Source organism: Cervus elaphus, chromosome 6 (genome assembly GCF_910594005.1).
Source record: "Cervus elaphus chromosome 6, mCerEla1.1, whole genome shotgun sequence".
In the NCBI taxonomy this organism is placed as follows: Eukaryota; Metazoa; Chordata; class Mammalia; order Artiodactyla; family Cervidae; genus Cervus; species Cervus elaphus.
The window spans coordinates 6254708-6267840 of NC_057820.1; the positions used below are offsets into that span (position 1 = coordinate 6254708).

The following is a 13133-nucleotide window of genomic DNA, read 5'->3' on the forward strand; positions in this document are numbered from 1 at the left end:
AGGACAGCACCTCCTTCCTCTTAAATAGCTCTCTCGAGACAGGGACCATGCAGGACGGCAGAGCAAGTATTTACTAGCTGGTCTTTATGTCCCAAGGGGTCTTTTTTTAAAAAGTTGTTCTGTTTTGTTTTTTTAAATTGAAGATCAGTTGATTTACAGTATGTTACTTTCAGATGTATAGCACAATGATTCAGTTATATGTACCTATGTGTGTATATATATATATATATATTTATATATATATACACACATATATTCCTTTTCAGATTCTTTTCTTTTAAACATTATTACAAAATATTGAGTATAATTCCCTGCACTCTACAGATGGGTAGCGTCCTTGAATTGGGAGATTTAGAATATTGTTGGACGGAATTAGCTTCCTAATCATATAGCCAGTTTTCTTGATTTTTACAATTATCCTGGAACCCTGTCTTCCTTTTTTTTTTTTTTAAAGTTTGTTCAATGTAGATTCTTACTGTGAGAAAGAATCTGTTCACTATACCTCTCTCCCCATTGAAAACGATAATTACGCTTGCAGTCACAGGTTCTTGAGAGAATGATCTTCACAACTGTGACTCAGAGTAGGGAATGAGTGTGTGGCCATGGGGTAGGACTTGGGACGAACCGGGGGGTTGAGATTGGCGTGCGTGTACCGCAGCGTGTAAAGCAGAGAGTGGAAATGAGCTGCACAGCCCAGAGACCCCAGCTCGGGGCTCTGCGATGGCCGAGAGCGTTGGGATGGGTGTGCAGTGTGGGAGGGAGGCCCAGGAGGGACGGGAGACGTGTGTACCTGTGGCTGAGTCACTTCACTGTATGGCAGAAACTTACACGACATTGTGAAACAGCTGTACCCGTTTAATTAAACATAGCATCAAGACTATTACTGAGTGAAAAATAAGTAACACATATATAAATCTAGAAATCTAGCTCCTTCAGGGATTTCTCGGGTTGTCCAGTGGTTAAGACTCCGTGCTTCCAATGAAGGGGTTGTGGGTTCGATCCCTGGTCAGGGAACTTAAGATCCCACATGCTGTGCATGCAGTGTGGCCAAAAATAAAATAAAATTCAATAAATAAAAAAAAATAATGATCTAGCTCCTATAGTGTGCCATGTTCTCTAAACATTTCCTTCAGTGTTTTGCATGGCAATCTGGAGGCAGGTGCCTATACCCTAGTGATGCATTACCCAGTTATAGAATTTGCCTATTTCTGGTTCTGTCGGTGTTCTTCCTTTTGGAAATGATATGGAACGCTCTCTTGAAGCCTGGAGCACACTTCATGACTTAGGATGTTTCTCCGGCAGCCCCTGCTGCTGCCAGAAGTCTTCAGTGGACTGACGAATCAGGACACTGCTTTTAAGCTGAGGACAATTGTTGTGTAGTCACAAATTTGTGTCCGACTCTTTTGTGACCCCATGGATTGTAGAGCTCCAGGCTCCTCTGTCCATGGGATTTCTTGAGTCCAAATCAGATTCCTTCAAAAGGAGTGTGCTTCATGATCTTGGCACCCTGGTGGTGATATTTGGGCGTCTCTCCACATTCCTTCATCCATTCAATAAGCGTGTCATATCCAGAAATAAAGTGCCTGGGACATGAGTGATGCTGAGCTTCAAGGAGTCCCAGAGATAGTGAGGAGTGGAGAGTCACATCCTCCTTGATGTGTCTGCAAGCATCACAGTTGCTTGATAGCCGTGAGAAAGATTTTTCAAGTTTCGCTAAAGAACTGATATTGGGGAATTTAAGCAGAAAACAGACATTAAATAGAACAATTTAAAGCTCAGAAATTCTGGCTACAAACCAAAGAAGAAAAGTTCTTTAAGTGTGGGCATCAGTAGAGGCACGGAGAGAGGTACTCTTTGGGGAACTAAGAGTTCCCCAGCTGATTTCGCGCAGCTTGGTTTGACCACCAGGGAGTTTGTGTGTGTGTTTTGTCCGCAAGGCAGGGCTGTGGGTCCGCTCTCTCTTTCCTGTTTCCCTGTGTGCCTCTGTCTCTTGGTTTGTAATTTGAATCTGGCTGCTTTCGCCCACTGAACTCTGAAAGGCAGCTTAAGGCTGGGGCGATGGTGATTCCAGATGTCCCCAGGCTCTCTGCTTGGTGTTTGAAGTGTTTTCAGGAATGTACAGACCCTACAGCTGGGGGAGTAGCTACCAGAGGAACGTCAGTGACCGCCCAAGACAAGTCAGAGCCTGTGCATTTCCTTGAAGCCTGAAGCTTACATCCTTCATTCATCCAGAGTCTTGAACTGTGGTCCCTCTTCCTCTCTACACACCCCGGGACATCAAAGATGAGGTTCAGGTGACAAAGTGTCTTTTGAAAATACTTGTCCGAGGGGCTTCTTGTTAGCATGATTACTTAATAGTTTTCACTTCATGTAGATACATGTTATGTAAAGATATATAAATGTTACAGCTTCAGTGTCAGCAATAAGCTTGGCTTTCATTTTATATAAAATGAGTGCTACATAAATTTTTTTATTCTTGAGGACTCAGACTTATCAAACAAATTTAGATGAGGTTTTTTTTCTCTCTTGAGTATATTTTAGTTTAGAAAATCATTTTAAAAAATACATCTGTGATTCTATAATCTTCTGTATATTCAGTGAAGATATTTTGCCCACTCAAGTAAAACGTATAATTTAATATCATAATTTTAAATTCAATATAATTAAACCAGAGTGAATCTACTCTTTGAGGCTGTGACACATTTTAAATTAATTTATTTCACATAATACATTGAATTTATATACAAATTATAGATAGGTCTAAATAAGAGGAGTATTAAAATTGTTTTGTTTACCTTAAATTCAGACTAGAAATTTAAACTTCTTTACTTTGAATTTAAAAAATTTAAATAGTGACTTTAAGTCATCCTTTTAGAATATCTACTTGTTTGTATTTTCTTCAACATCATGAGTTGTTTTAAATGTTTGCAAGTAAACAAAACTAGCCAAGAAGATTAAAAACCAGAGGAAAACAGAAATATCTATACTATGACTAGAAAAAAAGGAGGAGGAACTATGTCCGTAAAATCAGAATATTAGATAAAATAAGAGGAGAGTGAGTGTCCACAAAATCAGAAGGCAGAAGGAGAGAGAAAAAGAGGTGTTAGCGTATGCTTCCAAAGACCTCAGCAGAGATTGAATATTACTGATATTTAATCTTTGTATGTGATTTTTTTAATAAGTCCTTTCAGGAGCCCAGAGCAGTCCATTTGCCCTTTATCAGGTTCAGTCCCATTTTGTGGTTCTATACTAAGTGTTACATTCAAAAAGAAGTTGGTTTTTAAGTGTCTCGGTTTTTTTTTTTAATACATCCTATTTTGCAAAATTTTTTAAAATCTTTTCTTTCTAATTGAGAAAAGTATAGGTGTCAAGGAGAAAGATCCCCTGGTATATGTGGAATGTATGTGGTCGTGTTCTTTCTCCTGTTGAGCTTTTCCCAAGGCAGCTGTGGAATGTTCGAATTCCACAGACCCTGATGTATGTTTACGTAAGTCTGTTTGACGATCAGCAGTAGATTACATCACCCCGTCTTACGGTAGACTCTAAGCAGATGTGTCTCGCTCCAGAAAAAAAACAGGTTTTCTCTCCTTTCTTTCCTTTGCATTTATCATCACTGAATTTTTCAGAATTTCAAAAAGGTTGTAAGCAACAACAAAAGGGACAGCTGTGCCTTTCTTTCTCCAGCATGCAGTTGTTGCCGAGCGTACCAGTCAGCTTTTGCCAGGTACTGGGGTGAAAACTGAATCCCAGTCATTTTCAGGAAGGTGGCTCTTTTCAAAGTTCATTTTTGTTGTTGGTCTTAGGATGTGATGTCAATTCCGGGTTTGGAGGCCACAAACTTCTAGAAAAGAAATCGAGCAAGCATGCCTGGAAAATCATGAGACTTTTTAATGAGAGGGCTAGTTATTTAAAATTGAAGCTGAAATTGAAAAGGTATCTTTAAAAAGTAAGAGGTCAGTTACAAACTTAAAGCATTTATTTGGCTCTTATTGGCGAACTTCATTGTCAGTAGGAATTGGTAGAAAAAAATTGCTACCCATCTTAAAGGTTTAGAAACTCTAAAAACTTTTAAGCATTTACTTTTAAGTGTGTATGAGGGAAAAGTAGTGTGTCCATGTAAAATATAGAAAGTGTCATGTTATATATCATAAAATAAATGCCCATCTTCTGCTAAAAACTTCAAGAGATTTTGTTGTACAACATAAAAGTATGTGGTTTGATAGCTTAAAGGCTTTTTTTGTGTCAGTGCCAGAGAACTGATAGTCATTTGGCTATCATTTGATTGAAATCTTATTCCCTTTTTATGTGAGGTGAATCTTCCTCATTATCATTAAATCCCAAGAGTTGATTGAAAGTGAAAGTGTTAGTCACTCAAGTCATGTCTGACTCTGCCACCCCATGGATTGTAGCCACCAGGCTCATCTGTACATGGAATTTAATTCCCCAGGCAAGAATACTGGAGTGGGTTGCCACTCTATTTTCCAGGGGTTCTTCCTGACCCAGGGATCAAACCCGGGTCTCCTGCATTGCAGGCAGATTCTTTACCACCTGAGCCACTAAGGAAGCCCGATAGTTGACTGCTGGTCATTAAAAAAAAAAAAACCAAAATATTAATTCATGTGATTTTTTTTTTTTTTTTTTACCTAAAAGGACATTGAATAATAAGGAATGTCTGAACCAACAGCCGCCCGCCCGCCCCCCTCCCCCAAATGTAACTTTTAAATTCTCTTGTTGTTTATTCCTAAGTTGTGTCCAACTCTTTTGAGACCCCATATACTGTAGCCCTCCAGGCTCCTCTGTCCATGGGATTTTCCAGGCAGGGAGACTGGGGTCAGTTGCCATTTCCTTCTCCAGGGGATCTTCCTGACCCAGGGATGTAACTCTCCTCTCTCACTTTGGCAGGCAGTTTCCTTACCACCGAGCCACCAGGGAAGCCCCCTTATTGCTCTGCTGTGCTGTGCTTAGTCACTCATCATGTCCAACTCTCTGTGACCCCATGGACTGTAGCCTGCCAGGTCCCTCTGTCCAAGGGGGCTCTCCAGGCAAGAATACTGGAGTGGTTTGCCCAGGGATCAAACTTGGATCTCCTGCATTGCAGGCAGATTCTTTAGCATCTGAGCCACCAGGGAAGCCCAAGAATACAGGAGTGGGTAGCCTATCCCTTCTCCAGTGGGTCTCCCACTTTGCAGGCGGATTCTTTACCAGCTGAGCTACCAGGGAAGCCCTCTTAATTCTCTATTTCTATTTGAATAAGAGTTATACAATTGGTTTGTGTAGTATTCAGATTTTTTTCTTTGGTTTGCTGGTAGTATTTAAAAATGGGAAATTTTTTTTAAATAGGAAATTTTATTTAGATTCCCAGATTTTTGTGAATAATTGGAAGATCTGGCAACTCTGGTCTTCTTGCATCAAGGCAGCACTTACCAGAGGCACAGAGAATCTCTGCCATCACCACCTCTGATCTCCCAGCTCTCCCAGTCCAGCCCACACAGTTTGCCCTTCATGCTTTCTGCCTGCCTGCATAGGCATTTGAATTTGTCATCTTTAATTTAAGTATAAAATTTGCAGTGAGTTGTGATTATGAAAATCAGCTTTGAAAGTTGGCTGAATTCTACCCCAGAATTCTGTTTAGTACAGTTTTTGAAAAATGATCCATGGCTTTCATTTTAATTAGATTCATAACTGAGTAACAGAAATGTGTCTTTAAATATGTTGCATTGAAAGTCAGCTGTTTTTTTTGCAATGCCATGTTTCCTGATTTATGTTTGGAGTGAAGGCATTTATTCACTAAAGGGATGGTTTCTGCCTGGGACACTCTGAACCTATGGCTAATCTTCTAAATGGACCAGATGAAACAAAGCCCAGTCCTTAAATCCATCTGCACCAAGCACCCACCTTGGACACAAGACCCTGCATTACCCAAGGTTGACCAAGAAGCAGTTCCCACCTCTTTTTAGGGCAGTTCAGCACAGGTGGAAATAAGGCAAAAGAGAGTATGAAGTGAGACAAACCCGTCAGAACTTCAGGGTGAGCCTTCTGGGAGTTCAAGGCAAGGCGTTCTCCTATCCAGGGGATTCAGGGAAAAGTTAACAACAAAACTGTTAGTTTGTAACCATCCAACGGAAGGTTCAAAGCAGTCCATCCTAAAGGAAATCAGTCCTGAATATTCATTGGAAGGACTGATGCTGAAGCTGAAATTCCAATACTTTGGTCACCTGATGGGAAGAACTGATTCACTGGAAAAGACCCTGATGCTGGGAAAGATTGAGGGCAGGAGGAGAAGGGGATGACAGAGGATGAGATGGTTGGATGGCATCACTGACTCGGACCTGAGTTTGAGCAAGCTCCAGGAGTTGGTGATGGACAGGGAAGCCTGGTGTGTTGCAGTCCATGGGGTTGCAAAGAGTCGGACACGACTGAGCCATTAAACTGACCGAATGGGATGTTGGGTGTTGCAGATCATCCAGCCTGGACTTGAACTTGCTGCTTGTTTCCCAAGTGCACTTTGACTTATATGAAAAATGGGTCAGGAGAATGATGAATGACAAATAACTTGGATGTGATGGGGAAGAGCAAGGGCCTCCCTTTGTGAACTCCTCTGGTGGGCAGAGGTATCAGGTGGTGATCCTGACTTACCATATAGAGTGGTGGAAATTTGGTGTGGTAAGAAAAGCTGCAGGAATATTACTGTAATTCAACTTTTTTTTTTTCTTCTGTTGACATGACTTCAAAGTTGCTGTTTTGGGCTGTTTGGCCTTATTTTGTATGAATATATCATTTATTAATAATAGCCATTATTGCTCTTGCAACCCACTCCAGTATTCTCGCCTGGAAAATTCCATGGACAGAGGAGCCTGGGGGGCCCCAGTCCATGGGGTCACAAAGAGTCAGACATGCCTGAGCGACTGAGCATTATTGCTCTGGTATAATTTCAGCCTCATAAATACTAATGCAAACTTAAGACAGGCAAAAGTGGATTCTAAGGTGGTCCTCCAAGTGCCAGAGACTATTGTTAATTTCATTTTTAAAGATTATCGTCAGCATGACTGCAAATGTAAAATCCTGGAGCCCTCATGGACACCCAGTACCACCCTCCTTTGTCTCAGAAGCACAGGTCTAGTGGCTTTTATAGTTTTGGGATACCAACGGACGCTCACATGAGCAAAGGACTTTCTCAGGCTCCCACAGTGTGTGTTGTTGGCAGTTGTGGGACCAGACCCGAGTCTCCTGTTCCTGCTCGAACTCGGTCTGCTGCACTTGTTAACCACAAGAAATAGTTTCAGCATTCTCTTATAGACTGTTGGGGGTTAGTGTGGAAAGATTGCACAATACTACACATCTGTGTAATATTGCTATGGGAAAGTATTTGTTGTTTTGAAAATTTTAATTTTTTAATTGAAGTATAGTTGATTTACAGTATCGTGTTCACTTCAGGTGTACATACAGCAGAGTGACTCAATTATACATACATGTACATATATGTATGTATATATATACATACATATAATTATATATGCTGCTGCTGCTGCTAAGTCGCTTCAGTCATGTCCAACCTTGTGTGACCCCATAGATGGCAGCCCACCAGGCTCCCCGGTCCCTGGGATTCTCCAGGCAAGAACACTGGAGTGGGTTGCCATTTCCTTCTCCAATGCATGAAAGTGAAAAGTGAAAGTGAAGTCGCTTAGTCATGTCCAGCTCTTAGCGACCCCATGGACTGCAGCCCACCAGGCTCCTCCGTCCATGGGATTTTCCAAGCAAGAGTACTGTAGTGGGTTGCCATTGCCTTCTCTGTATACTTATATATAGATATAAGTATATATACACATATGTATGTGTGTGTGAATATGTGTGTGTATATATATATGAAAGTTGCTTAGTCATGTCAGACTCTTTGCAACCCCATAGACTGTAGCCCGCCAGACTCCTCTGTCCATAGAATTCTCCAGGCAGGAATACTGGAGTGGGTAGCCATTCTCTTCTCCAATATATATTTATACACACACACACATATATATATTTAGATTCTTTTCCCATATCAGTTCAGTTCAGTAACTCAGTCATGTCCAACTCTTTGTGACCCCACGAATCGCAGCATGCCAGGCCTCCCTGTCCATCACCAGCTCCCGGAGTTTACTCAAACACATGTCTATAGAGTCGGTGATGCCATCCAACCATCTCATCCTCTGTCATCCCCTTCTCCTCCTGCCCCCAATCCCTCCCAGCATCAGGGTCTTTTCCAATGAGTCAACTCTTCGCATGAGGTGGCCAAAGTATTGGAGTTTCAGCCTCAGCATCATTCCTTCCAGTGAACACCCAGGACTGATCTCCTTTAGGATGGACTGGTTGGATCTCCTTGCAGTCCAAGGGACTCTCAAGAGTCTTCTCCAACACCACAGTTCAAAAGCATCAATTCTTCAGCACTCAGCTTTCTTCACAGTCCAACTCTCACATCCATACATGACCACTGGAAAAAACCATAGATAGGTTATTACAAAATACTAAGCATAATTCCCTGTGTTATATAGCAGGTCCTTAGGACCTTGTTGGTGATTTATTTTATATATGGTAGTGTGTATATGTTAATCCCAACCTCCTAATTTACCACCCCCCTCCTCCTTTGGTAACCAGACCAGCCTTACTTCTTGGAATGACTCATAACCAAAATGGGATAAATGATTACTCATTTATGCAGGACTGAGAGGTGTCCTGGGAACACTTGAGACTTGGTGCAAAAAAGACAGCTGGCCACCCTACTTGTTAAAATATTAATATATAATTCTTAAGATGCTGCTTTTGGTGAAGAAGAAGTGTTCATATTCTGAATCATATTTTTGCCCAAAGTTTGCATATTATTTGCAAAACTTTCTTTTAGAAACATAGTCACACCTTCTATTCTATGTTTACAAACTAACACTTCATTACAAACTAATTTTGTTAACTTCTGTAGTCTGTATTATGTTTATGTAACTTCTTGCTGCCACCTAGTGGTTAAATCCAACAGGGCCTTGGGGATTTGCAGTTTTAAATGTAACGTTTTAATGTTTAAAAGCTTTGACACAAAAACAAACCAGTTGGTCAAATTAATTTGTCAAGAGATTGTTAGTCAACATCAAGAGACCTTAGAATGATAAATGCATAAAAGGGAGGCATATATATAAAATTTAAGACATATATAAGTATGTATAAAATAAAATGTAGACCTTTCGGGTGGCTCAAAAAATACGGGTTTTATTTTCATGTAAAGCAGCTTTCATGCCAGATGTCTTTCATGTAGTGTGTGTGTAAAAATATTTATTTACTTATTATTTATTTGTTGTTTGCCACCAGTTGTGATGGTCAGGCTCAGTAGTTGAGGCAGACGGGTTTAGCTGCTGTGTGGCGTGTGGGATCTTAGTTCCCTGACCAGGAATCGAACTCGTGTCCCCTACACTGCAAGATGGACTCTTAACCATTGAACCACCAGGGAAGTCCCTCATGCAGTGTTTTTGAAACTCTATTGAAGTACATCTTACATGGAGAAAAGTGTTCATATCATAAGCACACATGTATGAGTTCCCATGAAGTCAACACACTTGATTACGTCATTATCCACCCCTCCCCCAAATATAACTACTGACTTTTAGCTTCATCATTTTGTTTGATTTTGTACTCCGCATAAAATGGAATGACATAAGATGTACCCTGTTATGTGCAGCTTCTCATATAACATTTTAATGCTAAAGTAATTCATGTTTATTTTCAACCTGGACAATGTAGTAGCTAACAAACTAGATTAGTCAAAAGCATGGGAAAGCCCAAAGCAATCTTATGATTTTAGTATTTTTCCTGATAGTCTTCTTGAGGGAAGCAGTGGTATGTATGTGGTACATGTGTGTATATGTGTGTGTATGTTTGTGCATGTGCATGCACATGTGCTTCACAGAGTCTGCATACATACATTCGCATCTGCAAAGAAGTGGGACTGTATTCCACACCCTGCCTTATAACCTGTGTAACTTCTGTTCTCTCAACATTGTTCCATTTATGAGAGTCATCCTTAACAGAATGATGTATCTTTTAAAATGTATTTACTTTTACTCAGAGGACAGTTGCTTTACAATATTGTGTTGGTTTCTGCCATAATCAACATGAATCAGCCATAAGATACACATGTCCCCTCCCTCTTGAACTTTCCTCCTACCTCCCACCCCATCCTGCCTCTCAATTGTCTCGGAGAACCAGGCTGAGCTCCTTGCATCATACAGCAACTTCCCATTAGCTGTGTGTTTTCCATAATGTAATGTATGTGTTTCCACACTGCTCTCTCAATTCGTCCCACCCTCCCCTTCCCCCGCTGTGTCCATAAGTCTGTTCTCTGTGTCTGAGTCTCTATTTCTGCCCTGCAAATAGGTTCATCAGTATCATTCTTCTAGATTCCATATATATGTTAATATATGATATTTGTTTTTCTCTTTTTGATTTACTCCACCCTGTGTAACAGGCTGTAGGTTCATTCACCTCACTGGAACTGACTCATATTCAGAACAATGTGTCTTGAGTTGGATGTGTCTTCTCTGAGAGGACCGAGTCCTGTTCTGGGGTCCACACGTGGTGGTGGGTGGGTTACGGGTTGGAGGCAGGGAGGCTGCGGCAGTGGAGGGGCGGGGCTTGCGACGGGGCGGGGCTCGGGAGGGGCGGGGCTTGTGACGGGGCGGGGCTCTTCAGAAAGACCATCTCCCTCCTCCCGGCTGCGGGCTGTTCTGTGTCTGGTCCCCCGGCCACGGCTCGCACAGTGAATGTGTCCCCTTCTCCATCCCCTTTCCTGCAGCATCGGTATCATCTATGGTTTTGCGGCAAATCAGTACATGAGGACTCACGTGGAAGAGACTCGGAAATTGTCAGACAGTAACTTCAACGACCTGAGAACTCTCCTGAATGCGGTGCCAGGGGTAAGGACCACAACCAGTATTTCCCCCGACGCGTTGTGTCTGAGGCCTTTTGGAGTTGCTTGTATGTTTGGAATCACATTTGAACCTGCTGAAATCCAGGCGTTGTCTTTTAATTTTGCAGATAAAGGAATAAAGGGCTAGTAAGTGATCTTTTTTTTTTTTTTTTTTTTCCCCAAGAGTACAAAGTCTCATTTCAGAATTAGTGCTCTTATTTCTGGAGAAGGAAATGGCAACCCACTCCAGTATTCTTGCCTGGAGAATCCTGTGGACAGAAGAGCCTAGTGGGCTGCCGTCTATGGGGTTGCACAGAGTCAGACATGACTGAAGCGACTTAGCATGCATGCTCTTATTTCATTTCACTTTATTTTTTGTCTTTATTAAGGTATAACATAATACTTATTATAGAAGTTCTTAACCATTTTAAAGATCTCATGATTTCTTTAAAAAACAATATCTCTGGTGTCACTGTCCTTTCTTCTTGGCAATATAATTGACTCCACATTGTTTGCTTGAAATTGCTCTGGTAATGAAACCTGTTTTATAAACACTGATTTGCTAATATTTGTTTGTGTGTGTGTTCTCATTGCTCAGTTGTGTCCGACTCTTTGTGAACTCATGGACTGTAGCCTGCCAGGCTTCTCTGTCCATGGGATTTCCCAGGCAAGGATACTGGAGTGGGTTGTTATTTCCTTCTCCAGGGGATCTTCCCATCTCAGGGATCGAACCCTCATCTCTTGCCTTGGCAGGTGGATTCTTTACCACTGAGCCACCTGGGAGTCCTGCCTAATTTTCAGATGTTAAATCTCTTTTTATTGTGGCTTGGGACCTCAAGAGGAAGTTTCATGTAACCTTTTTTTTTTCTTTTTAAAGCAAATTGACTATATACTGGAGCAGTATACCCGCACTAAGGAGAAAGCATTTGACGATCTGGATAGTGAGTAACATTGAACGTTGCCTCAAATTTGGTTGTTTGTCTTGGCTCGAAGATGCTGTGGTCATCTCCCATAAAACAGACCAAGAAACGAAGTATGCCGTTTCTGCAATTTCTATGTCAACACATGGGAGAAACAGAACTGTAATTCCCTGGTGTTACTGACAGTGCATCGTTGGTGACTCAGACACTAAAACCGCGTGTTTATTGTGAAAACGCTGTTGCTTCCTGCAGCCACGGCACTTCTGCTTCACTCCCCTCGTGAGAGGAGAAGTGGGTCTCTGTCAAGTCTGCTGCTAAAGCCAGAGCAGGACCCCGAGGAGCTGTGGCTTCTGGAACAGAGGGGCGGGCAGTGCTGTTCCCCGAGCGCTCAGCTGTTAGCAGCCAGGGGCTCTTTTGCCCTCAAGACATCCAGTAACGCCTGGAGGCAGTTTCGATGTCCTGATCGGGTCCCATTCATTGGTAGAGGCCAGGGATGTGGCTATGAGTCCTACAAGGCAGCCAACGTCAAAGAAGGGATCCGGCTCCAAGTGTCGCTCAAGCCGGGATTCAGTGACCCTGGTCCAGCTGGAGATGGGGGTGGGATGCGGGCAGCCAGGGATTAAGTTGAGAAGGCACACAGGGACCCGGGGCGAAGAAACACCAAGTCTTTGCTAAGTCTTCCGAGGGGCGCGTTGACGTGTGCAGAGAAATTGCCACGTGACAGTCTCTGCCCAAGTGGGCTGTGGGGTACAAAGTGGGATTTTTGTGGTGGAAGAGACTAAACCAGGCCACGGGACCCTGCCCTGGGACCTAGAGGTCAGAGGCAAAGAGAGAAAGAGTCCATCCTCAACCTTCCTTATGCTTTTTGGGATTTAGATATTAACTTGTTGCTGGGAGGCAGCATTTATGAGCGTCTCAAACCCAAAGTGCTCCCTGTGCTGAAGGACATCAAGGCCTTGGCAGAAGGTAAGCGGTGCGGCCCCGGGACCCAGACGGCGTCCACCTGTCCCGCCTCCACTGGGACAACTCAGCTTCCCAACCTCCCTCCCTCCCTCCCTCCCTCCCTCCCTTCCTCCCTTCCTCCCTTCCTCCCTCCCTTCCCTCCACACCTGGCCCCACTATCTTTCCAGTCTCCTCTGCCAGCACCCTACTTTCCATTCCAGCCGTGAATCCCAGTGTTCATTCTGATGTGAGTCCCTGAAGGTGTTGTTCTCCTCCAGACCCTGTGCTGCATGTGATTCATCTGCACGAAATGCCACAGAACCTTCTTCATCTAATATATATATGCATAC

The 13133-nt window shown here is 42.6% G+C and overlaps 1 protein-coding gene across 10 annotated transcripts in view; it reads left to right on the plus strand.

Moving 5' to 3' along the window:
- Positions 1 to 13133, plus strand: part of PROM1 (prominin 1) — a 113811-nt gene that overhangs the window by 54270 nt on the left and 46408 nt on the right. For 9 of the 10 annotated variants that reach the window (XM_043906137.1, XM_043906140.1, XM_043906141.1 and 6 more), the window contains 3 exons: positions 10808 to 10928; positions 11799 to 11862; positions 12718 to 12807. In XM_043906137.1, the coding sequence (XP_043762072.1) occupies positions 10808 to 10928; positions 11799 to 11862; positions 12718 to 12807 (275 nt within the window). Of the gene's footprint in view, positions 1 to 10749; positions 10929 to 11798; positions 11863 to 12717; positions 12808 to 13133 lie in introns of those variants that run through there. The other variant, XM_043906144.1, reaches the window with a different exon arrangement.